The 26,094-nt window shown below is 45.4% G+C and overlaps 1 protein-coding gene across 15 annotated transcripts in view; it reads left to right on the top strand.

Annotated features, from left to right (window-relative positions):
* DTNB (dystrobrevin beta) overlaps positions 1-26,094 on the top strand; it is a 224,799-nt gene that overhangs the window by 122,685 nt on the left and 76,020 nt on the right. For all 15 annotated transcript variants that reach the window (XR_013928598.1, XR_013928599.1, XM_080390253.1 and 12 more), the window contains 3 exons: positions 4,820-4,907; positions 21,825-21,910; positions 24,245-24,358. Coding sequence is in view for 13 of the 15 variants with exons in the window: in XM_080390253.1 (XP_080246379.1) it covers positions 4,820-4,907; positions 21,825-21,910; positions 24,245-24,358 (288 nt within the window). In the remaining 2 variants the exon portion in view is untranslated. The remainder of the gene's footprint in view (positions 1-4,819; positions 4,908-21,824; positions 21,911-24,244; positions 24,359-26,094) is intronic.

Raw genomic sequence — 26,094 nt, 5'->3', positions numbered from 1 at the left:
ATCTCCCCTCCTTCAGTTTAAAGCCATCAGCTCTGTTCATACCTGTGCTGAACCTAATGCCTTGTTTCTCTAAAGATGCAGCTCTCCGAGAACACCGTGATGGAGAGACCACTCATTTCATTGACAGTCTGTGCCAGTGATTAATTGTGCCGACTCTTTTAAAAAAGAGCCCTACTTCAAATTTGAATCTTATCTTTCTTCCACTTCCAGTCACTGATTCTGTCTGTACTTACCTTTGCTCTTTATCGCCCACCATCTTTTCCTGTCTCCAAGCCAAACTCTGAGAGCCTTTAAGCCGTGGCTAGCTGGATCCGTGAGATTTTTTCATCACATTAAATATTATTTCATTCACTGATGTCCTCCAATCAAAAAGTCGATCCAAGCTACATAAGGAATATAGCGAATGGAGCTCAGTGGACTTCATTTATCTTACAATAATAAATTTTCTTAGGTTTTACATACTGTATTTTTGTGGTAGCAAAGCAAATGGATTAAGTGCTTTTCAAAGAAATAATAGAAAATCCCCACCCTAAAGGACATGCTGCAGGCAGAGACAGCTGCGGAGTGCAGCAAATTATCCCGTATACAGTTAGAAGGCTTACGGAGCTGATGAGTTGTGCTTTATTACTTGGACAGTTGTTTGTTCCATATTTCTTAAGCTCAGCATTCAATAACTTATGTTCCACATCATTCAACAAGCCTGCTTTTCCCCAGCCTTCTCGAAGCCTCTATTTCACCTCCACTTCTCACCAGAAAAATTAAGTAGCCATACTCAGAGCACCATTACTTTTATGTATTATGTATTCTGCGTTTCCTGCAGAAGACAGCTGGCCACAGGATTTATGTGTTTTACTTGTGGTTGGTTCATCTAGGTGGATGGATGGGTGGTGAGCTGCTTGGCTGGTTTGATTTCCTTTCCTTTACATTTCTGACTCTCTGAAACTGCAATTGTCTGCAGCACTCCTTATTTTAAAGGAGAACGAAAAGGGAAAAGTCACTTTCTTAAAGATACTCTGTCCCCGAGATCATCACTCTTGGCTCCCCATCAGTTGATACCTGGGCCACATGCTTCAGGCCCGTGCTGGCAGAGTAAGCCATGCCTTTTGCTGTCCTCTGCCACTTCCCAGCATCCTGACTTCCCAAGCAGTTTAAGAAGGAGCCTAAGATCTCAAACCTCTTCCCGTGATGTATTATCATCTCTTACCTCCTGTACTGATCGCCCATCCTTAGCCAATACTTTGGTTGTCCACGCTCATTTTTGTGTTAGTATTTGACAACCAGGCACTGGTGTCTTGGCTTTCTCTCTGCGGGCTGCACTTGCCCCCATTTTGCTGGGCACAGTTTCACGAGAGCCTCAAGCCAACATCAGTCTGAGGTGCCGATTTCCCCCCGGCCCTGTTCATCCTGCCAGCGCTCCCACTCTCGCCTTTGTGTCAACTCCCACGTTTACACAGCCGCCTGCCGAGCTGGCTCAGGCGATGGCCCTGGCAGAAAATAAGTTATTGTTTTGTCAGGCCAGGCTGAAGCCAATTCAATTTCCTTTGCTGGCTCATCACGTTGCCAGCGCAGCAGTGGAGGGCAGAGGCTGCGAACATCCCTTTTGGTGCCTGCACGCCTTTGGGTCAGATCAAAGTGACTGCAGAAGTGGTATTTCTTGCACGCATTTATCATGTTGTCTCAAATGTTTCCATTGACACCTAAAAATCAGCATCACTTCGCCTTCCCTGTCTCCCCTCGGGGTGCTCGTGTTCGGTATCTCCAGTCGGTTGGATTCTGTCTCATAGTCGCGGTGCCTCTGCAAACAGACCCAGGTTGTCCCCAGGGTGACAATGCCTTCTGCACGTCACAGCCTCCCCTGGCTGGGCTTTCCAGCTGTGTTAGCCATCTGCCAGCCGTAGCCCGCACCTCCGAAGGAAGAAGTGGGAGAGCTCTGGGACTGACTGATGGGTGCTGTATGAGCAGCACAATGTTGCCCAAATAGACCAAACCACCTGGTGCGGTATTTGTGAGATACAAAGATCTGTTAACATTACCTCCCCAAATGTCTGCTGCTGGGAATCTCTGAACTCTGCCTCACGTGCCCTCCTCCCTTAGCTCTGGGCTTAAGCCAGGGTTATTCTTCCCCTTTGCTACCTTTCCTGTTTTCCTTGAGCTGCTATCCCCTAGCTTGCGTGTCGCTCTCGCCGCGGGACTGTGCCATGCAGGCAGCACCAGGAGCATCAGAGCTACATGGAGCATGGGGGGATCACGGTGTGTGGTGCTGCTGCTGGCCCTGGGACTGGCAGCTCCCTAGCACACCTCCCGAGGAAGCGTTTTCAGCGTAGGAGTCTTTTTGCCATGTCTCCACAGAAGTTAAAACTCCAAAGAAGTGAGTTTTCCTTTGTGGAGGGACGGAAAAAATTCTGTGACGTTTTGTAGATGGTGTTTAATGCCCCCTCTGTAAATCCAGCAGAGCTGTAGGTTGCAGTAGGGGTTCATTTGTTCAAACTGGTTTATATTAAAAAATACGCAGCAGGGCCAGGAGGTGTACTTGAACTTCATTTCCTTCCCCATCTGTAAAATATTTCTGAAAGAAAACACAAAACGGTGTGTTGGTTGGGGTTTTTTTTTAATTACAGGCTTTCTTCCAGAAAGTAAGAAATTGTCAAGAACTATTTTCTAATTCACTTAGATAAGAAGAGGTAGTAGTTCCAGGAGCTGGGAGAGATATTAGGATGTACCAGGTTATGGAAAGGGTTGAAGGGATGGAATGATCTGCATTCCTATAAAAAAGGAAACAAAGATGTACAGACAAAATTGCAGAGAAAAGCTGAACAAAACCAGTATCAAATTCAGAAGGTGGGATGGGAAAGATTGTCCTCCTTCAACAATAAAAAAATATATATTGGGAAAGGAAGTAGCATGAAGGCATGTGAGGAGTTCATCAAGCCTAGTGTAAAGACTCAGGTATTTCTTCTCTTAAATCTGTTTTCCCACTGTTTCAGCTCACCTTTCACCAGCTTCTTCCTTTGCGCTGTTTAGTTGAATATCTTCAGACCTTAATCCAGCAGGTCAACCACGGGGGCATAATAGTGCAATTTGTCCTCATCATAGACCCACCTGTGTAAATTGTAGTCGTATGTCTATTAAATTCAGTCCAATGTTTCTATGTCACCTCAAACACATCACCTGGCAGACTTTCAGAGTCTTAAAAGAGATCAAGTTGTTAAATTTGGTGTTGCAAAAAAGAAATGAAATCCACATTTTTAAATAAACATAATGCATGCAATACAGATTTGGTTGTTAAGGTAAACATAAATCTGTGACATTTAAATTATGTAAACATAAATCAGTGAAATCAAGCTTAAAGATACGTAAATTATCCTGGGAAGTGGCAATGTGGACTGAAAGTAACTTTTGCTGTGCGCTGGGTATGTGTCTCTTTCTCTGCTGCTGTCGGTGGTGGGGTTCTGCCCCTGCATTTCGCTGCAAGCGCGTGCCGGTCCAGCACCGTGCTACCAACTGGAGTCACCGGTGGCAGCCAGCATGGCATCGGGGCATCCCGCAGGAAGCATCGAGGGTAGCGTTAGGAGGGCTGTGTTGCAGCATGAGGCACGTTGCTCATTTCCACATGAATCCTGGTTGGTTTCTGTTAATGATACTTTGGTTTGTACCACTAATATGGTGGCTTCCCCTTCAAAGGGAGACTGTGACGAGAAATCTTCATGCAGCAGTAAGACAACAACTATGGAGTAGTTCAGTTGGATGTTAACTTAAAAAGTTGCTCTTTCATTTGGCTTTTTCCCACTGGTTCTCCATGGCAAGGCCACTGTGCCACCGACACCGAGCTGGTGGTAGATCTGCATGTTTATTGGTTTCAGTTAATACAACCAGAAAATTAACATTTGTCCCCCTGTATGTTTATAGACAATTGTTTGTGGATAGTAGAAACTGATTCAGCACTCTGGGCACTGACTGGGTGACCAAACTAGATTAATCATGTTAATGATTAACATGCACAGAGGGAACGATGCTCATGAAACATCCAGGTGCTGCCTTTCGCTTCCTGCTCTCGAGGATCTGTCCCATTTGCCGTCTCTGCTTCTCCTGTTTCAAAACGTCCCTTTCTTCTGTCACCTCACGGTGCTGTCACTGTTGCTGATGATTATTGGAAACATTTTCTAATAGATCTCCAAGACAGCTACAATCCCTCTGGAACTGTTTCATCCTCTGCTAGCTGCAGTGGGAATGACCGAGTCTCAAATTACCACATTTTGTACATTTGGGTGTTGTAAGGTGGTAGTAAGTCAGGCGTAAGTCAGGCTGACTTACAGAGTACTATTTGCATTGAAGTTGATGCTGATCGGTGATAGAGTCCGTTCTTCTCGGGTCAGCATCGTTCCCCTTCTCTTCCTCCTGGGAATCATCCTGACTTTGATGCTTGTCATCCTCCGTCCCCTGAGGACAAAGCTTTTCTCCTTTGTCATTCAGCTATTTGCCCCTTTTTACCTTGAGTAAACAAAAGAGATTGCGGAAAAGCTCCTCAGAAGCCATGTGAATTTGTTTCTCATGGTATGTATTTCGTAATTGTTGAAAACACATTATTTTAGTAATCTAAAACTGAGGTATGTGAATGCCACTAGGCAGAAAGCCTTGGGAGCAATCCCCCCTTGGGAAGCGGAATGAAAAAGGGAATGATCTAGATTATTTCCAGCGTGACTCTTCTATTTCCCATCACTGTGTCTTTGCAATAATACATCCTTTTCTCTGTCATCCCCCGGTATGAGTGATATCTAGAGGTGTCGGATACTGACGGGGTGTTTTGGCTTTTCCCCGGCAGTGTCCTGGACAGCCCCGGCAGGTTGGATGAGGAGCACAGGCTGATTGCCAGATACGCCGCCCGGCTGGCTGCCGAAGCTGGAAATGCAGTAAGTGACTATTCATCCCTCTTGACCGACTGTGGAATATGGAGGGTGTTTTTTCAGAGTCTAATTAGTAGCTTAATGCTAATAGCTGTGTGAAATTGTGTTTTTTGTTTTGGTTTTTTTTCGTTTATTCAGCTGACGCGGAAGAGCAGCACACTTTCCTCGTTTTGAGCAGAAATACTGTGTTCTCAGGCAGCGGGGGGAGAGCAGGGAGGTGGGAAATGGCAACGCAAATTATTAGAAATGAGGTCAGAGGAGACAATAGAATAAGCAGATTAGTCCTACTTAGTCTAGAGAAGAGATAGATACGTAGATACCTGAGGAAAACAAATTGTGGAAGAAACGTTATGGAATATGTTTATTCTGGAAAGAAGGAGCCTGAGAGAAAGGAAAGTATTTTGTACATTTGGAGTCTCTTTATCGTAGAAGAAACGGAAGGAAACGCCCAACCAATTTTAAATTACTAAAAATAAATACCACTTTAACAGAAAATTGCTATAGGAGATGATGGCAGTTAAGAATTTACTGAAAACCCATAGAATAATTGCAGTCTAGCTGGATGGGGAGATACTGCTGGTTTATCTATAGAAAAGAGGAGCAGGGTTCACAGGAACAGCCTCCCGCATTACGGAGCGGCAGCCGATCCCCCCACCATTTTGCACCATTTCCACTGGGTGTGCTGCCCAGAAGCACCTTGGCTTAGCACATACTCAGCCCCCCAGCTACTCCTTCTGTCCATCGAAGGTGCACGTCCCCCAGCCTGCTGTAACAGCGCCGAACCGGCTGCACCGATGCAACTCGCCTCATTGCTGCTATACGTGGTGGCTATTGCAAAACCACGCGGTTGTCCCTACAGTATCTCCGGTACAGCCCTTGCCTTCCCACCTCCAGCGGTAGCAGTGACCTCTCCTAAGCATCGTACCACTATGGCAGGGTGCACATCTTGCCACATCAGTGGGGCTGGAGAAGCATCTTAACACCCGTGCCCTCATTCACCTTCTCATTACCTATTTGTTGTATAAATACCTCCATGTCCTTTTCAGCAAGGTAGGCTTATGGCTCCTCGTAATTTTTTTCAGAGTTTTATATATATATATATATATATGATATAATCTGACTTTGTCATGTGGAGGCTGACCAGATATTTCCTTTTTGTAAAACTTAAATAAAAAAGAATCACACTTTTTAAATGGGTTTAACTGCCAGTTCCCATTATCTCTGTCAAATGGTCTATTTGCATCTCTGAAGTCATTCCATTCACTAGGACTAGGTTTGTGTTGAAATATTAAAGCGCAAACTTTCCGGAAAGTAGATGGAAAAGGAGGGGATTTCTATGTAGTCTTCATATAAAATTAAAGTTGTTGAGACAGTAAGTGCTGAATCAGTTTGACTCTGGAAGGTGGTGGGGGAATTCTTATTCATGACCTGACTATTTCTGGTAGTAATAAGGAAGTATTATGAAAACTGAGGCATCACAGCATTGGTTCTGAAAGAACCTGATCGTTTAAAGATCTGTAAATCGCCTCAACCTGTTTCTGTGTACTTCGTAGTTCTGAAAGAAGCCAAAACCGAAGCGACTTACTTGAATGTAAAGAAAGCAACATTTAGAGTTTACCGAGACTTCAAAGACCTGTGACAAATTACAGCTTTCTTTTCATCCAGTTAAGTTACATTGCAGGGTAGATGTCAAAGCGCTGCCAGGGACTGGAGTGCGGTAGAGAAAGGCTGCAAGAGCAGTAATAGTGTGTTTCCCTTGCGACCGACGCTTAGCAGCAAGGAATCTGAAGGTTATTTACTGGGTCCACCGTTTGTTCACAGTCCAGCAATACTGATTAGCTGAAATGGATATATTTTTCATATCCTGAAGGAATCCGAGTTTAAAGTGCTCCACTTCATGGCAGGTTCTAATTATTTCTTGCCAACAGGAGATCCCCCTTCCCTAGCCAGCGCTGTGTATGTGTCCAAGTTGGCTCTTGCAGCTTGGTGGAGGAAGATCCCGCTGGGGTCTGGGACAGCGTGCCGTCTCTGCGGGGCTGGCTTCTGAGCATTCCCTGTTTGTGGGAAATGGAATGGCTGAGGTCAGGCAGCCAAGCCACTTCTTTGAATACTCTTCATATAACATTAAGACAGAGAGACAGGAGTAAAAAAAGGAACAATTTTTTATTCCTGTATGGAATTAAAATGGGGAGCATCAAATGAAAACCCCAATAAACATCTCAGAGATACAGGAGAGAAAGGTGCTCATTGGGTAGGTGGCAGCCAGGCTACCAGCGTCACAGGAACGATGCAGTAGGATGTGCGGGCGAGGGAATGGTATGTACCTAAAGGAAACACAGAGTGTTGCAGCATAAAAATATCACAGAAAAAGATAAAAACTGCAGAATCCTTGTGGGCTTCAATTCCAAATTCTTAATAATAGGAAAGAAATACTGACCCCCTGATTAGGTGGTGGTAGTGATCAGGAAATATTAAGTGATGTAGGACAAGCTGCAGCTTTAGGCCAGGTGGGTAACAGTGGGAGATCTCAGCTGCCCTCATAGAGCCTCAATCAGTTTGCAGAGGGAAATGCAGAAACACTTCGGAATGCAATAAATGATGCTCCTTTGAGCTGGTTTTAGAATCCACAAATCCTGGATTTGGTCCTGAGTGGTGCACCAGGGCGAGTTGGAGTGGTGTTAACTGTGCCAGCTGATCTGTGGTGGTGACCATCATGTGCTTAGCTTTGACAGCAGGAGAGGGCACACCAAGTGAATGCTGTATACAGATACCCAGTTTCAAGAAAGGAAACTGTGTAAAAATGAAACTATTAGAAAAAACACTAAAAGGATCAGTCCAAAAAACCAGACAGCCTGTGAGCTGCCTGGAGGCTCTTACAGATCCTGTAGTAGAAGCTCAGGAAATCTGTGTGTCAGAATTCAAGAAGGAACCAAACCCATACCAGACTGACCTTTTCGTGGGTCAATGAGAAGGCTAAGGAGGATGTCTCAAGGAAGGGATGGCATTCAAGAAATGAGAGCTTGCCCAACTGGAAAGAAAAAGAAAGCCTATAAACATGGCTGGTTAAATGTTACCAGGAAATTCGGAGATGGGAAAAGAATTTGAAGAGCGCTTCACAAGGGATGCTGAAGTCTATGGTAAAAAGATTTTCAATACCATCAAAAGGAGAAACCTAAATAAGGAATCAGTGAGACTTTCTGGTGACCAAAATGTACAAAAGAGTTGTCAGGAACAAAAAGACCACAGCAAAGAAGCCTAGTGAGTTTTTTGCATCAGTCTTTACTGCTGAAAGTGCATCATGTAGCGTGTTCTTTATAGCAGATCAGTTGGAGGAGTCAGATTAGTTCAAAATAAATATACAGGAGCTTTTAAAACAGGTAACACGTAAGTCAGTAAGTCACCGCAGCTGCGTGGCATTGACTTGAGTCTTTGACAGGCTGGAGAAATAAGCTGATGATTATAATGAAGTTCAACATAGCTCAGCGCCGGTCCCATGCCTGGGACAGGGTGACGCCATGCTGCAGGACGGGCTGGAAGGCAGCTTTGCCAGAGAGGACCTGGGCATTGTGGGGAAAAGCAGGAGTCAGGAGCATGCCCTTGCAGTGGAGCAGCCCACCACCAGCCAGAGCACAGCCTGGAGATCGAGGGTCACTGGCCGAGGAAGAGGCAGTCCTTCCCTGCTCCAAGCTGGTGAGGTCACATCTGCAGAACTGTGTCTGGTCTGGGTGCAAAAAGGACGTGGATGTATGGAGCAAAGCTAGCAGAGGCCGCTCAGATGGGTGGTGGCTTTGGTGCCTGGCATAGGAGGAGAGGCTGAGAGAGCTGGGTATGCTCAGGATGGAGAAAAGAAAGCAAAGCAGCATCTTACTGCTCTCTGCACCTCCCTGATGAGCCAGACATACGGGGACCTGTCGGCCAGCCAAGGTCAGCCCGGCACAGCAGTGCACAGTGGAAGGACAAGAAGCAAAGAAACAGACAGAAGTTGCAAGAAGGGTGATTCCAACTATAAAGAGAAACTTTTTCACCATGGTAACGGTCAAATATTGTCGAAGGTTGTCCAGAGAAGAATTGGAATCTTCCTCCTTGGAGACATTCACAGCTCAACTAGACAAGTTCTTGAGCAACCTGCTATAAATTGGCCCTGCTTTTGAGCAGCGCATGCTTTTCAAATTTTCAGCGAATTTCAGAACCTCCAGAAATTCCTTCCCATGTATTTTTCAATGAACCTGGACCTTAATGAAAGTGGAGAATGGAAAAAACCCACCATAAAGGAGTTATGGAGTAGTTGTCAGTGGAGATTTTAAAACCAAGATAGACCAGTATCTGCTGGAAATACTTGAGAGAGGTTGATGTGAACAAAATTATTTCTTGATGTCCTCTCCAGCCCTACCTCTCAGATGCAATGTGTTTTAATTTTTAACATGCTCTAACTGCTAGAAATTAAGAGAGGCCCAGACACAGACTGTTCATACTGCAACAGCCTAATGCAAAGTTTCTTACTCTTTTCTTTGAAGTAGTTGGCAGTGGTCACTGCTGGAAATTGTACGTTGGACTGTGCAGCAATGGATCTGACTCAGTCCATCAGTTTCTGCTTTTTCTCAAATTAGATAAAATGTTAGAACTGCCTTCTGCAGGCTTGTTACTGTAATAAATGTCACTTGCCGTATGAATGCAAATATGTTCCATTAACGTTTTTATGGGAAATGACTTTGCTTGAGGTCTTACTGGGACGAAATAATTTGAGGCAGATCTCAGAGTTAATTCCTGAAATCCGAGTCTGTTTCTTCTTAAAGAAGAAAAATAAATGGGGAGGGAGGAGAAAAAAGGAGAATGCATCATTTGTTGATACATGTGGGTTGCTCAGTAGTGCAGGAGAGGCTGATGGCATGCAGCTTAGTCTGTGTTCGCTCAAACAAGCTCTGACTGGGCTACTCTTGTTTTCTTCAAGCCAGCCTTCAGAAGACAAAATCCCTTTTATTGAATTTAAGTTGCTCAGGGCTATGCTTGGCCTGCCAGTTTGGTCACAGCAGAGTGCTGTGCATTAAAATAACTGTTGGCTGGCTCCACTAGGCTGGTTAGCTAGAAAGCAAAAGAGAGTAAAGCAGAAGGTGACTAGATGAATAAAGCGAAGAAATTAATGGAAAGCAAGCCAAACTTTATTTAAATCACGACTTTCAAGATCACAGCTTCATCTGGTTTTCTCCCTCTGCTGATCTGTTCAGATTATCAGCCTGAGGTAAGAAATAATCTGGTATTTCCTATCAAGCATCATCTTTTTTATAAAAGCAGGAACTGACAGTGATCTCTGGTGTCCCCAGCCCCCTTGCCTACTTTCCCTTACAAAATCCTTTCCACCTACCTCTCAGATCCCACCTCAGTACTGCCCTATTACTTGAATATAGGTAATCCTGCATATAAGGTGATTGCATACTTACAAGAGAAAGGGTGATTATGTGTATTTTAGGTAAATATATGTGTATACAGCCCCATATATATAAAGCAACACTAGGCCCTCTCTTATCAGCGTCTTACACAACCCCTCCCTTTCCTGAGGCAAATATCTCCTTCATCTCCTTCCCACCTGCTCTACCGAAGCTCTTCCCCCCACCCCGCCACCCCCCACATACCCCACCCTCCCATTTTCTACTGTTTGCACGCCTCCAGATCCTCCTGGCTTTCTGCTGAAACGCCTGGGCAGGTTGGTCCGTACAAGCACAGGTCAGTATCTGGCCCATGAGCTAGATGTGCCTGCTGCTTCCTGATGACTTCCGATAAGAGTGACCCACCATGACCGGCAGCAGCCGGAGGTGCTCGGCGCGGGCAGAGGTCCGCAGGGACCATGCACTCTTGGCAGGACTCTGCTGACCTGTGCAGCCTTGCTGCTAGGAAAAGCACGAGCACCTAATAAATACGAGATAATACTCAATTATGGATGAGTGGATAATTAGGTTGAGTTATGTGGATGAGTTATGATAATTAGGGTCTTTCCCATGGTGCTCTTTTTTGAAAGCAGTATGTGGTTGCTCTTCTCTCAACATGAAATGCTGCTAAAAGCCTATTATCATTTCATCTCATTAAAGCTACCTAAAACCTAAATATTCCCTTCATGTAACCTTTCTTTCAGGCTTTAGGCATAATGTAATAAATATTTTTGAAGTGAAAGATGGAGTAAACCAGATTTCCTGTTGTACGTCTTTGCAGGATAAATCTGCAGCTTCGTTCTTGCACCATTACTTCTTCTCCTGGATACACCAGTTACATGAACCGTTTCTGTAATTTGTTCCCTCTTCTCCTTTGTCTGTTGATGGTAAAGAACACTGTGATACCACAGTGATGGGCATGTGGAGTACTGGTTCAGACTTTCCATGACACCGTAAGGTCCTTGCACCAAGAAGCCTGGAATCTGATGCATGTGAGACACAAGCTTTACTGTTCTTTGACAGTTTCTTCCATATCAGGGTGATGGAGGAGTGCAGTGGCTTGCCAAACTGGCTTTTTGGGGCTTGATTAAACACTGTCATTAAATCCTCTTCTATCACCCAAAAAATGATAAGATGTACGGTAGGTGAGGTCTGAATGCTCCTTATTACAAATTCCAGTCCGACAGGGAGTTGGACTCAATGATCCTTACAGTCCCTTCCAACTTCAGATATCCTACGGTTCTATGACTTGAAGTTCCAGCATGGCATGCTCTCAAGTTAAACAACCTATTCATGGCAAAGCTAAATTACAGAGCTGGGAGGTTTTACTGATCCTATGTGGTATTAAGGATTATAGTAGATTTTATGGTCATCTTATGAATTTTCTTGCTGAGAGAAAATAGGACTTGCCGTTTGGATGGTCTCAGAACTGCTGAAGCCTCAGCATTCCTGGTGAGCACCAGGAATGCAGAAGTCAATGGTAATCGTACCTTCAGCTGTGGTGGGAAGTTTGCTGAACTTGTAAACTTTTTTTAATATTTTAACTTTTAAAATGTTAGTCCTCAGCTCAAAAAGCATCAGCTTTGGTCTTGCTCCTCTTTGGCATGAAACAAGAGATCTAGGTTACAATGCACTGTCAAAAAGTCTTTTTTTCTTTTCAAGCTCCACCATACTTCAAAATCCTTTTACCTTGAAAAAACCTATAGGTTGTTTCTGCAGGGACCTATAACATTTAGGGGTTTGGTCATACTATGTTATTGTCAGAAAATTGGGACTATTCTGTTCCTGAGGTATTTGTTCCATACTGAGACAAAAGCTACAGAGGACAAAATAATGTGAACTCTGTTCGTTTTCTCATGCACATGCAAAAAATGGGGTTTGGGGTTCTTTTTTGTGGTAGTTTTGAAGGCTTTACATCCTATGCTGTTGACTCCCACCAGGTCTTTGTTCTCTGTAGTAGAAAGCCTTTGCAAGAGTTGAGCAGAAAGGGGGTATGTATGTCCCTGGTGCTCAGCGCTGCTGAGCAGGTAGCGAGCTGAACCTGCTGGGCTTTCTAAAGGAAGGAATTACAGCAATAAATCTTGGAAGACACAAATTGTTCATTCCTGTCCAGTAAGATGGAGTGCAGACAGAAGAGTGCTGACTAGTAAATTAATGTTTTGGGTTGGGTTTTTTTTTTGCTTTTAAGTGCAGAGGTTTTAACAACCATGTGTAATTTCACAGAGAGGACAGGTACCTCTCATCAAAGTAAGCAGTAGCATGCAAATGCTCCGATGAAGATCCGTCTCCCTGGATTTATGAGAAAAGCATTTGCCGTCACCATCCTATACCGTACACCCGAAACTCTTACAAAGGCAATGACTGCAAGAATTTGGTGTTAATAAAAATGCCACGGAGAAATGAGAGCAGTGGCTATTGTTACATTTCCTCCCCTGTGTTCCAGAGGAGTTCATTCTCTAAAGAAATACCAACATCCAGCCTGAAGCCCAGAATGGTATTTGCACATTTGAGTGATAGCTCATACTTTAGGATTGTCTCCTAATAGTGGTATTTAGAAGATGTGTTTGAAATACTTGCATCCACAAGAGGTTATGCCATACCCGTGTGAATGTCATTTGAAACCCTTAGGTCAATAACAGGTCCCACACAGTGTCCACCAGCTTCTCAAGTCATTCTTCAGAATCCTCTACTCAGAATCGAGTAATTCTTCCTCTCACCTATGAAATCTGGTGTTTTCAGCAGACTAAGGTATCCTGAGATCGCTGCAAAGGATGAACCGGGGCTCATTAAACTGTCTACTCCATAAAACAGCCGCAGTCATCTAGGCTTGAGAAAGGTAGCGACGAAGTTTTTCAAATCCAGGTGTCCATTGTAAACACTTTCATTATGACATTGTACTTTTTATACAGGCTACAGCAAGATACTTGCCTATCACGGAGGAAATAGTTACGTCTCACAGCTAGGTTGTAAAGGAACTTGGAGGACTATTGATCAACAATCAATCAAGGAGAGATTAAAGCTTCTGATCCTGTGAGCAAAGTAACTGATAAGAAATTTTCGGTTACTTAAGTGACTTCTCATTTGTGAGAGGAAGTGAATAGAGATGCCCAGCACACGGTGCTGGGAACTCAGGTGGGGTTGTGTGTCAGACTTTGCACAAATGCTGCACAGTTGTGCTGCACAAGAGTACCAAGCTCATGTAGCTGGAGAAAAAAAAACAGTTTAAAATAAATGCAATGCTTGCGCTACTAGAAAAGCCGCCCAAAAATGTGACGTAAACACAAAAGACTTCTTCCCATCAACAAAAGAACTGCAAAAAAGAAAAAAAAAAAACTCAGTTCTTGGTTAATCTTAACTTCATCAGTTTCTATGAAATACCATGTTTTTTCTCACAGGTCTCTAGGGGTTTGTAAAGCAGTAGGAACAAAGACCAGTAACAAGAATGATAAAAGAAAAAAGGAAGAGTGATAGAGAAAACTTAACCAAAGAGCTTGAGAAGTGATGGGAGCACAAAGGTGTCTGGGAGTCAGATTTTTTTGGCTTCAACAGATAAAGGAAAAAAATCCTTCAGTCAAAACAGAAAAGATGGGAAGTTGTTGATTCAAATAACTATGTATCTAGTTCACAAGCCTGAAAACAGTGACGTCCTCTAATATCTTTAGATCTGATAGAAATATGAGTTACAGGACATTCTGAGAGTATTTTAGAGGAAGGGTTACTTTTTTTAAAAGGTAGGATGATGATGATGATACTTGATGGTGATGAGGGGGGTGACAGGTGCTGAGCCATTCCTGTTTACCATGCCGCAGGGAACAGTGCTCAGAGAAAGTTTCAGCTGTGGAACCAGAAGGTGACGCATTTCCACACTAAATGTTAATTGAAGAAAGCTGCCTAGTTCCGTTTCTCAGTTAGAGGAAGGTTTTTCCTTACGTTCTTTGAGAGGGAACAGTGACCTGTGAGGAGTCAGCAGAGGTGGGAAATGGCCAAACAGGCAACATTGCTCTCTGCAGTATGAAAATTAAAGTTGGCCATCACTTTTGAATATTTGATCATATGCCTTATCTCTTTGTAAATAATATATTGATACAGAGGTAAAACGCCCTACGTGCAGCCTGCACTCAGACTGCCGGAGCTGGAGTGCCCTGACAGTTCAGAGGCTTCCCTCCTTCTGAATAGTGACCGGCCAGCTGGGACCTAACTACAGGCATTTTCCACTGTAGGTCGCCTCAGCTATGCATAAACCATTGCTGGTCAGATGCTCATCCAAATTATCTTTAAAAAAACTCAGTAGAGTCCACTCCAGATGGAGTCCATCAAGGAAATTTCATAGAACCACAGAATGGTTTGGGTGGGAAGGGACCTTAAAGACCATCCAGTTCCCAACCCCCTGCCACGGGCAGGGACCCCTCCCCCCAGCCCAGGCTGCCCCCAGCCCCGTCCAGCCTGGCCTTGAGCCCTGCCAGGGATGGGGCACCCACAGCTGCTCTGGGCAGCCTGGGCCAGCGCCTCGCCACCCTCACAGGGAAGAATTTCTTCCTCATCTCTCATCTCCATCTCCCCTCTCTCATGTAAAGCCATTCCCCCGTGTGCCATCGCCACCTGCCCTTGCCCAAAGCCCCTCCCCAGCTTTCTTGCCGGCCCCTTTAGGCACTGGCAGGTGCTCTAAGGTCTCCCCGCAGCCTTCTCCTCCCCAGGCTGAGCCACCCCAGCTCTCCCAGCCTGTCCCCACAGCAGAGCTGCTCCAGCCTCTGAGCATCTCCATGGCCTTACTCCAGCAGGACCACAGCCTTTGTATGTTCCAATGTGTAAATTCATCTACCAGTAAAAAGTTTTCCCTGAATCCTAACATAATGCTTCATTGCTCGGTTTGAGCCCAGTACTCATTGTCCTATCCTGGGGGATATGGAGAGCAATATATTACTTGCCTCTTTGCAACAAGTGTTGTAGATTTGAAGTTTCTTATGTTGTTTCCTCTCATTCTTTCAGTCTTTCAGTCTTTTGGCATTGTCATGATTTACAGACCTCTGGTCATTCTTCTTCTTTACTCTCTGTCCTGGTTATAGCTGGGATAGAGTTAATTTTCTTCCCAGTAGCTGGTACCGTGCTGGGTTTTGGATTTGGAATAGGAATGTTGATACCACACTGATGTTCTGGTGGTTGCCAAGCAGTGGTCAAGCGCTCCAGCTTCTCACACAGCCCCACCAGGGAGCAGGCTGGGTGGCACAAGGAGCTGGGAGGGGACACAGCCAGGACAGCTGATAGTGGCCAAAGGGATGTTCCAGACCATATGGCGTCATGCTCAGTATATAAACCGGGGGGAAAGCTGGCCGGGGGTCCATGCTTGAGGTCTGGCTGGGCATGGGTCAGCAGGTGGTGAACAATGGCATTGTGCATCCCTTGTGTTGTATATTCCAATTCATTTTTTCTACTATTACTATTGTTGTTATTATTGATAATAATATTAGTATCATTATTTTCCCTTCCTTTTCTGTCCTATTAAACTCTCTTTATATCAACCCACAAATTTTACTTTTTTGTTCCCCACCCCTCTCCCCCATCCCACTCAGGGAGGGGAGCAGGCGGAGGGCTGCGGTTTGCTCCACTGCCCGCCAGGTCAAATCACCACTGGCCTTTTTGGCAGCCAGCATGGGGCAATTTCCCCAGCTGACCCTTGGGGTTTTTTTGAAATTCCAGCACTCAGGCTGGAGGCAGTAGCTGAGCGAGGTTGTTGCCTTGCTGGGGTTGTGAACTCAACTCATTTGCAAACCCCTATTTGCAGAACTGCTGCCTCATCTGTTGGGTGTTTATCTAGTTGATGTGTTGAAAGTAAATGCAAGAGTTTGCCCTTGCCTTAGTAGATAGAATACAGCTTATTTTTTTCAAACCGTTTCTTCAGTTTCTCTAAAAATTTAGTATTTTAGTATATTTTGTCTTTTTTCTTGTTCTATAAAGCGGTAGGAGGTCACCACGGTGTGATGCCATCTGCAGATACAAGAAGAAAATACTTCATTCTATCAGCCATGATATCAATGAAAATATTGAATGGTACTAAATGTAAGAGCAAAGCTGTAAAGCCCCACAAGAGGATGTCAGAAGCATTGCTGAGGTGAAGGTGTATTGTGTTAATAGTTTCTCTCCTATACCTAGGTTTTGATATTTTACTACAGAAGAAAAGTAGTTTGCTTTGGCACGATTTGTTCTTAAAATCTCCATGTAGACTATTACTTAGCATACCTTCTAAGTATTTACAGCTGGTTTTATTTTGTGTTTTTTCCCCAAGAACCGAGGTTAAGCGGACTGGTGTACAGTTGTTGGTTCTTTCTTAGTTTCTAGGTGTAAGCTTTCTGGATAGCCTCTTCTAGCCTCTGGACTGTCACGTTATAAAACTTGGTGCTTTCAGAGATGAACACAAAAGCTCTGAGATCACCTCAGCTTTATTTAAGTACCAGAATCTACGTATTCTGATGAATTTCCTGTCTGTCTTGTCTGGTTTTTCTAATCTTTTACCCTAAGGTTGTAAATTCCATGTCCTGGGCAGTTAATATTTAATATTAGACCACCATTGGATATTTTTTTTTTTTGTTTTAATAAAACCTAACCCAGAGAGCTCGAACCAGAATGCCAGGGCTGCCTCCTGACCACCACTGCATCTTGCGCTGCTGCCTGCGGCTGGGCTTTGGCAGGGAGGAGGGAGCCTGCTGCCTCCAGGGCGCCTCTTCGCTGGGGTGTGTGGCCCAGGAGCTGTGTCTTATTACCCATTCAAGGTCAGATATATCTAGAACTGGTGTCAGATATTTTCTGGACAAGTTCAGTAGCAATTAGACACGTACCTCTGTTGTATTTTCAGCAGGCTCATCACTGTCTTGGGTGACTGACACACTTTTGAACATGCAAGAGTTCAGATGCTTCTCCTGAGTCCATCCACATTGTAGTATAGATTAGCTGTAGTATAGATCAATGCTATTTCTCAGTGGCTGAGTGTACAACAGGCACTTAGGCTTTGTGTGTAGCACCCATGAAAAACTTCTGTTGCCACATTTTAATATTTAGCACTCTTACCCTCCAGAACAGTGCAGCTGTGTACAAACCACCTGCTGCAGATAGTTCTCAGCTTAGGGTAAATTCCAAACCATGCTGAGAATTGCTTGAGAGGGCTGGTTAGTCTGGGCTAAAAATAAGGCAGGGGCCATACTAACTATCTAACAATATGGGTGCCTAAATTCCAGTGCCTCTGCCAGGTGCTTTTTATTTCACCAGCATAGGCATCCTCTTTGCAAACTTTCAGGCTGAGCATCAGGTGCCATTTAAGTTTAAGAACCTGGAAGGTTTAGGTGTTGGTGGAGAATCAGCAGCCTGATATTTTTTTTTTTCTGGGCTTGTTTAGCCTTGAGAAGAGTTGTGGGGGTCTTTTTGTGTATTGGTATATGACGTTTGCAAGAAAGATGATGAAGCCAGACTCTCTTCAGGGGTGCTGTGACAGAACAAGAGGCAATGGGCACTATCTCACTTCCATTTAAACAAAAAACTTGTAGAGGAATTGTAGAGGAATGAAGGCAGGTTAATTGACATTGATAATATGCAGCTGTGGGCTGGCTTCAGGGGTGGCGGGTTGGCTGATGTGGATAAGGTGCAGCTGTGGCTGGTTCCTGCTGAGTAGTTAAATAGCTCTAAGGGGTATGGAGGAGCAGTAGCTAGTGTAGAGAGACCTGGAAAAAGCAGAGGGAGGAGAGGGAGTGCCCTGGTTGTAGAAGAGACAAGGAGAAGGATGCAGCAGAGGCAAGAAGCAGGGTGGACTGGCCTGAAGAGTATGAAGAAACAGCACAAACAACAGTAGTTGAACTGTTGAAACTTTGTGGGGGATTGGTGGCTGTGCCGGGGCAAGGCGTGTTAACTACTTCTTGTAGTAGCTCATACTACTGGTATGTGATGGTAAAAGCCTTGTTGCAGTTTGTTAGTGCTGTGACAAAAAATGCTCTTATGATGTAAGTGCTCAAACACTGCAACAGGTCACCCCAGTAGGTTGTGGAATCTTCACCCTTGAAGGTATTCAGAACTCACCTGGACAATGTCCTGAACAACCCACTGTGGTTGACATTGCTTTGAGCAGGGGTTTGGATTAGTCTGTCTCAAAAGGTCCTTTCCAACCACAACAACTCTGCACTTCTGAGTTACAGTAAAAAATTAAATGGACTCTTGGAAGCAATAGAACAAAGAACACTGATTTGTCATACAAAATAGCCCCTGTACAGTTTCCAAAAGGCCTCTTGAGCGGTGAGGTCTGAAAGTGAGCAGTGTGAGGGATGTGTCTTCTCGAAGTTCTCTGCAAGGTTGTCTTTGTTCCTGAGGACTTGAGTACTTTAGGTCATGAGGGTGATCTCGGGCTTCGGACAGGGTTTCTGAAGGAAGGGATTAAGGACAAGATTGTGTTTTTATAGGCACAGTCCTACTTTGCAGCAGAACAAAGGTTCGTGAGCTTCAGATGGAGCCACAGAGCCTCAGGAAGCTCCTGAGGCTGCAAGTGAAACACATCTCCTGCACTTGTCCTCACAGCTGATTGTACCAGGATGCAGGGAGAGACCGTGGGGCCTTGGCTTTGTGACACAGTTTTGGGGAAACCAGTAGGCCCTATCAGTGTCACCTACACCAAGACTGTTCAGGTGGAAAGAGTGGTGGCAGTGCTTCTGCCTACGTTGTGCACCTACCCCAAATGTCAAGATGAGATGAGATAAGGGGAGACAAGATGAGATGGGATGAGGCGCGATGAGATGAGAGTTGGGGTTTTGCCCTGGCTGTACTGGCAGGTCTGTCCTAGCTCCTTGCCCACCCCAGCCCTATTCCTTGGTGTATGAGCAGAGCCCACCCTGTGCCATCAGCTCCTCCATGCTGCTTGGGGGAAGAGGGTTTTTTCTGACCCTTCTCCAACAAACAGTGTTTCTGTACTTCAGTTTCTGGGTTGATTTATTTTTATTTTTCACACCGTTCATTTTAACTCCCAGGCTGTTTTGTTTCTTCTTGCCTGGGACCTGCTTTACCAAGCAGTTTTTACACGGGAAATTTCCACGTCACTAAGAGACTCCTGAAGTGGCCATCAGATCGCCCAGGAGGACACAGAAGACGGGCTTGTAGGTGTGTCAGTCAAGCAAGGCTCATTTGCCAGCTGCAAACCCACCCACCATGTGGGGTTTGCCCAAAGAAAGGAAGTGCCATCCACACATCCAGCCCAGCTCCCATCAGGGTCAGCTCTAGATACCCACAGTAAAACAAAACTGAAACCCTGACAGTGTCTGTCCCCTTCGTCCTGGATCTGTCGCTCTCCACCATGCCTCCAGGAGCACTGGTGGATATCAAGCTCTTCCATCCAGCTTCTGGTTTTCTACCCAAATAGTTTCTGAAAATGGTTGTGAAACTCTTCTCAAACCAGGATCCCCCACCTGAGGTCCTTCTGAAAACACTGTGGTAGAAATTGATGCAATCTCAAGATCAGATGCAAGCAGATAGGTGTGAGAAGACAACCCATCTCTCAAGTACACGGTGAGAGGCAAAGGCACCACGGCCTTAACCATCCTTGAGGATGGTTTATTATCTTTTATAATAATTATTTATTATGGTTTTTGTTATGTCTAGTAATGCAAAGGCACAACAAGCCTTAACTTGCGCCAGTGTGAACGCACCCTCTGCACAGGACCCAGAGACCACCAGGATAAGGAAATCTAATTTGGGGACTGGAGCATCTCTGCTCTGGGCAAGACTGAGGGAGCTGGGCCTGCTCAGCCTGGCGTAGGGCATGGTGCAAAGGAGACAGAGCCACGCTCTTCCCAGTGGTGCCCAGTGTCAGGACCAGAGGTGACAGGCACAAGCTGAACCACAGGAGGTTCCCTCTGAACATCAAGAAACGCTTCTCAGTGTGAGAGTACCTGAGCACTGGCACAGGTTGCCCAGGGAGGTTGTGGAGTCACCCACCTTGGAGATACTGAGAAGCTGTCTGGGCATGGTTCTGGGCAACCGGCTCTGGGTGGCCCTGCTTTAGCAGATGGACCTCCACAGGTCCCTTCCAGCTTCAACCGTTCCGTGATTCTGGAATGAATTGGTGTTAGAAGCAGACTCTATGTGCCATCTCGTTCCTCAGGCAGTTCTTAGCCAGGGAGGCCTGTCTGCAATAAAAGATGTCTCCCCAGCACCGAGCGGACACCTTCTTGTGTCTGGCAGCCAGAAGGATAGCTCTGAGTTGTGTTGGGCCGCCTAAGCAGCATCTTAGGATTCCACTGCAAAAATGGACTGAACCGGTACAAGGCTCTGCAGTTTTTCTCTCTGTCTCTTCTTGGTTCATAAAACTGGCTGCTTCACCATCCAGCCCAGCTGCCCACAGGTTTTCCCTGAAACTACAGATTCTTGTGTAATTGCCTAGTCCTTTTCCCAGCAGTGGTGATGGCTGCTGGTGAAAAGCACCAAACACAAGGATCACAAGGTCAGGGCTCGCTGGGAAAATGCATTTGTTCAGCAGTCTCCCTTCAGGTGATGCTTTGGAGGGGCTGAGAAGAACTAGTATGTCTGGAGGCAGTGACCATGCTTAAATTTAATGTCTGTGGATGATGGCGATCACTTCAATGGACAGTGTTTTCTGGCCTTCAGCACGCCAAGCAGCAGGTACTGGAGTTCAGCAGCTCCACCGAGCAACACCACGCTTTTGCTGTACGTGTGGACAGACTGCCTGAAAGCCCTGTGTAACACAGCATGAGATAGCAGGTCTCGATACACATTTATTTAACATCAGATTATAACAGCTCAACGCACTGAAAAACTTCGTTTAACCCCAGCATCACTGCCCAGGTGATGAATTGAAAAAAAGGGAGAACTGGGACCTACAGAAAGCACAAGAAGTTAGTATGGGCTTGCTGCAGAAGCTATTTCAAGACCTTGTAGAGATGTTTCTGTCAAACTATTTCTAGGCATTAATGAAACTATATGGTGCCAGACTATTATGATCAGAAAAGGGGGAACATATGTGAGTCACACTGTCAGCAGCATGTTGTGATGTTTGGCAGTGGTGTAGGTACCAAGACTCTAGCTGTAAGTTATTCTGACTTTTCCTCACTAGCTGACGTATGGGAAGGTCAGTGTTTCTCTAGGACTTTATGATAAAAGGTAGAACTGCATCTTTTCCCAGGGAAGCCTGTCAGTGCTTTAGGAACAGATAGGTATGGTGCATTTTTTTCTGAAGGTCTTAAAAAAAATGGCAAATAGAATTCTTCAGACGGATAGTGAGGATGACGAGCCAGGTCAGCCTTTCAGCAGCCGCCCACCCTGAGGTCAGACCATGTCAGTCATAAACGGCATCCCGATGTGCCCCCGTAGCCCAGCTCAGCACAGCTGTTTTCAAAGTTTTGCAGCTTGGGCTGTAAGTACCGTACCCTGGCGTTCAGGAAATACTGGATCCAAACTGTGTCATATGTGGTAATGGGTAATGAATATTTTGTCTAATTTTTCTCTGTTCCTCATCCACCAGCCTCGCCCACCAACAGACCTGGGGTTCAGCTTTGATGCCAATAAACAACAAAGACAGCTGATAGCAGAGCTGGAAAACAAGAACAGGTAAAAAGCAAGCTTTGATCACTGTTGTTTTAGGAACAACATTTCAGGAGAGAAGAGCCTTCAGTCCATGTGCTTTGTTGTTTTTAACCTTTTTGTATTATATTAACCAGATTGTTTTCCTAGATCTTTTGTTGAAAGGTGTAGCTGCCTCATTAAGCAATTAGCTCAGTGCGAATGCAGCTGCGGTGCCCTTATTCCCCAGGGAGCAGGTTGATCTTCACTGATCTTCTTAAAATCATCTTAACTGACACTGAGCATCAGGAGCTGTGTTGCTATCTTGTGTTGCTATCTGCAAACCCAGCAAACTTCTTGCAGCAGGGTAAGCCATTCACATGGCAGCAGGAGAATAAATCAGCTGCGATGCAGTGCAGTGAGCAGGTTGGAAGGCTGGGGTGGGTAAATCCAGTTTGAGAAGGATGAGTGGGTTTTTTTCCATTTGCTGGAAGACAAAAAAGTCTGAACTGGGAGGCCTGGAACAAATAGGAGATGGGCTGTAGGAGATGGTTTTCTTCTGGACATGACCCAGCACTCTGTATTTGCAGCCCAGGAAGCCAACAGTACCCTGGGCTGCATCCAGAGCAGCGCGGCCAGCAGGTCAGGGGAGGGGGCTCTGCCCCTCTGCTCTGCTCTGGTGAGACCCCCCTGCAGCGCTGCGTCCGGCTCTGGGGTCCCCAATATAAGAACATGGACCTACTGGAGCGAGTCCAGAGGAGGCCATGGAGATGATGAGAGGGCTGGAGCACGTCTCCCAGTGAGACAGCCTGAGAGAGCTGGGGAGGAGAAGGCTGCGGGGAGACCTTAGAGCACCTGCCAGTGCCTAAAGGGGCCGGCAAGAAAGCTGGGGAGGGGCTTTGGGCAAGGGCAGGTGGCGATGGCACACGGGGGAATGGCTTTACATGAGAGAGGGGAGATGGAGATGAGAGATGAGGAAGAAATTCTTCCCTGTGAGGGCGGCGAGGCGCTGGCCCAGGCTGCCCAGAGCAGCTGTGGGTGCCCCAACCCTGGCAGGGCTCAAGGCCAGGCTGGACGGGGCTGGGGGCAGCCTGGGCTGGGGGGAGGGGTCCCTGCCTGTGGTGGGGGGGTTGGGAACTGGATGGTCTTTAAAGGTCCCTTCCCACTCAGAGCACTCTGTGATTCAGTGGCTCTTCCAGAGGGACTGTTAAGAAGAGATCGCTCTGTTTTTATCATTTGCACTTACCTGCTTCTTCAGCACCTACATTTTGAGTTTGTTTCTCTGGCTAAGAGAAACTAAGGGGGTGCAGCTCTAAAGAGCCAGCCGTTGAGCAGCTGCAAACCCCATGTGGTGTACAGCACAGGCAGCCCATGGGTTACTTATGGAGCCTCTCTGGGTGCCTGATGATGTGCTCTCCTCGTAGCTGTGTGTGGGTCTCCCTGTGCCCCAGCTGCACTAGCTGGCGTGCATGAGCTTGCTGCCTGTGCGGCCCCTTGCCAAGGCACCCTCAGCACGGCAAGTAAAAATACTTGTTCAGGTTAGTTTGGAGGAGAACCAGTTCCTGGAGAGCATGGGAACAGCTCAGTCCTTGCACCATCATAGCTTCAGCACACTACCGAGACCTTGCAGGCATTCAAAATCATTCATCAAGATCACAGATAAGGGAGATCTCAATCAGTGCTGGTATGAAACCTCGCAGGAGAGCAGCTCAGCAGTTTTAAAAAAGAGTGGGGAGGAAGAATTAGAGATTATAATCTTCACTCTCAGAAGGATTTCATTTCCATTTTAATAATTGAATCCTTGGCCATCAGTGCTATGTTCCCTCACCTCCGGCTACGCAGAACACAGCTGCCTTAATTGGGCTGCTGGCTGATCACCTTCCCTCTGTGAGACGTGGAGAGCTTACTTACTATGAGCTGTTATTTTCCTCATTCCTGCCGACCTGTCGGGAGCCCTTGGAAAGGTGAGTGGGAAGCTAACCGGTGCTGGCACAGCTGTGGATGCTGGCGGTGCTGCTTCAGAGCCCTTCCTGCAGCATGTGCAATGCAGATGATGCTGAAAATGGAAGTTTTTTCCTCTTAGAATGGTCTCTGAGCCCATTCTGCATGAAATGTTTTGGAGAGACATTGCCAGCATATGGCACATAAGTGATTTCATACTTCCTAATAAGTAATAAATTTTCTGTGCATATTATAGCAATTCATAGGACCGTGATAACTTAACCTGTCTTGGTTTTGAATCTGTGCCAGGCATACATGAACAAAATTGCTGTACTTGGGCTGGAGACTGAGAGGAGGAGTGCTTGAAGGGCTATAAGAGTATTTAAGAGCAGCGCAGAGGCTGACCTTTTTCCTCTAATCTTCCCTCTGTCGTTTCTATAGAGAGATACTCCAGGAGATTCAGCGTCTCAGACTGGAACATGAACAAGCCTCTCAACCCACCCCTGAGAAAGCCCAGCAGAACCCAACTTTACTGGCTGAACTCAGGCTTCTACGGTAAAAGAAACACCCTGAGCTCGTGTGCAGTGGGTACCTGGGCTGGTCAGCCCATGGGTCTGCTCCATGGCACTGGCAGCACTGGCTGTTACTGGGAAAAGTGTAGCTTCAGTAGCCTTAAAGTGTTATTTAAAATGCTGGATTCTGAAGACTGACAGCTTATTGCACTTTGACTTTCTTTAAGTGGATTTAGAAGTAAATAAAAATGCCTCTTAAAATAAATTCTCTTTGTATAGTTCAGAAAACAGTAAAGAAGAAACTGATAGGAAAAACGGGCAGAAATGACATTAACTGCTTCTCATTTATTGTCCAAAGGAGTAAGGCTGAAGATGAGTGTCAGTTATTTGATTAGTCAGGGAAACTCTGAAAGTTCATACCTGCGGATAGCCAGACATACATCCAAAGTTGGAAAACAATCTTCAGAACCTCTTTGATTAAGTTTGCATTTTGAAGTGCCAGGGGAAAATTGTCCGTATTTACAGAATGAAGTGTTTCAGAGTTTGGGTAGTCACAAGGGCATTCTCTGGCTATATTTTATTTCATCTTCTATTACTAGGTAATTCAGAGCTCAACCTTCAAAAATGCCATCTGTAATCTGAAGTAGGCTCTAAAATTTAAGCCCTTGGCAGCATTAGCTCTTTGCAAACTGCATTGTATTTCATTTGTTGGGGTGAACTTTTCCTGCCCGCTTAGGAGATGGCGCAGTCGTCCTACTTCCCAGGGATGTTCAGAGGGGTTTTTTGGGATGGAGCTACACTGCAACTGCCAGCAGCATCTGCAAGGTATAATCCAGCCCTGTATTGCAAATTCCAAGGCTTTCAACTTATTCCGTTACTTTTTCATACAGAATGTGCTACATTCTAGTACGTTTTGATACCTCACTGGTATTTTTCATTCTATTACCTAATGATTTTATTTTGTAGATTTTCTAGCTTTATGCTTTACATAGCTATATATATATATATTTTAATGTTTCAAAAACTGGAGAGGATGCAGAAAATACCCACAAATCAATACAAGAGCTGAAGAAAAAAAGAGATTGAGGGGCAAGCTGATGTGTTGTTTGCCCCAGCAGTGAAAGATACGGGAACAAAGAGCTCAAACTGGAAACCAGCCACATTCAGACCACAAATAAAGCACATGCTTTTTAAAGCGAGGCAATAATCTCAAGAGCAGTGCTAGAGTTTTCAGTCCCTAGGTGTCTTTCCTGAAGATGTTTTTCCAAAAATACAGTTAGCAGAGCTAACCAGGAGGAATGACATGTCCCGTGTTTTGCTAAAGAAAAAACCTGAACAGTTATTGTAGCTATTTCTGGCCTCCAGATAAATAAACACCACGGCAAGTAGAAGAGTTACAAAAGGAAAAAAAGGTTGAATTAAGCACATAAAGCCTGTCAAGTCATCATGGTTACCCAGTCTGACCTTCTGTGTGACACGGGCTGGGAAGTTTCTCCCTGCCGCGCTACTGCAGAACCCCGTGTGGCTAGGTACAGCATCGGTGTAAGACAGATGCTCAAGCTTTGCTTCTAGAGATGGAAACAAAACCGTGTCCCCTGACACCGTTAGTGTGATTGTCAGCTAATTTCTGTGCCTTGTCTCTGCCCAGTGGACTAAAACTGTGTGCATTAGTTCTAACCTTCATAAGCCTAGTGCCATTTTCCAAACCTTGTCTTTCCCCATGATTTTATCTACCAGCCTAAAAAACTCTTTTTTTTTTTTCAAAATTCCTATTTGTGT

The sequence above is a fragment of the Falco punctatus genome (genome assembly GCF_963210335.1).
Source record: "Falco punctatus genome assembly, chromosome: 5".
Classification (NCBI taxonomy): Eukaryota; Metazoa; Chordata; class Aves; order Falconiformes; family Falconidae; genus Falco; species Falco punctatus.
The sequence above is the reverse complement of the archived record's forward strand: the minus strand, read 5'-3'. Positions and strand labels throughout refer to the sequence as shown.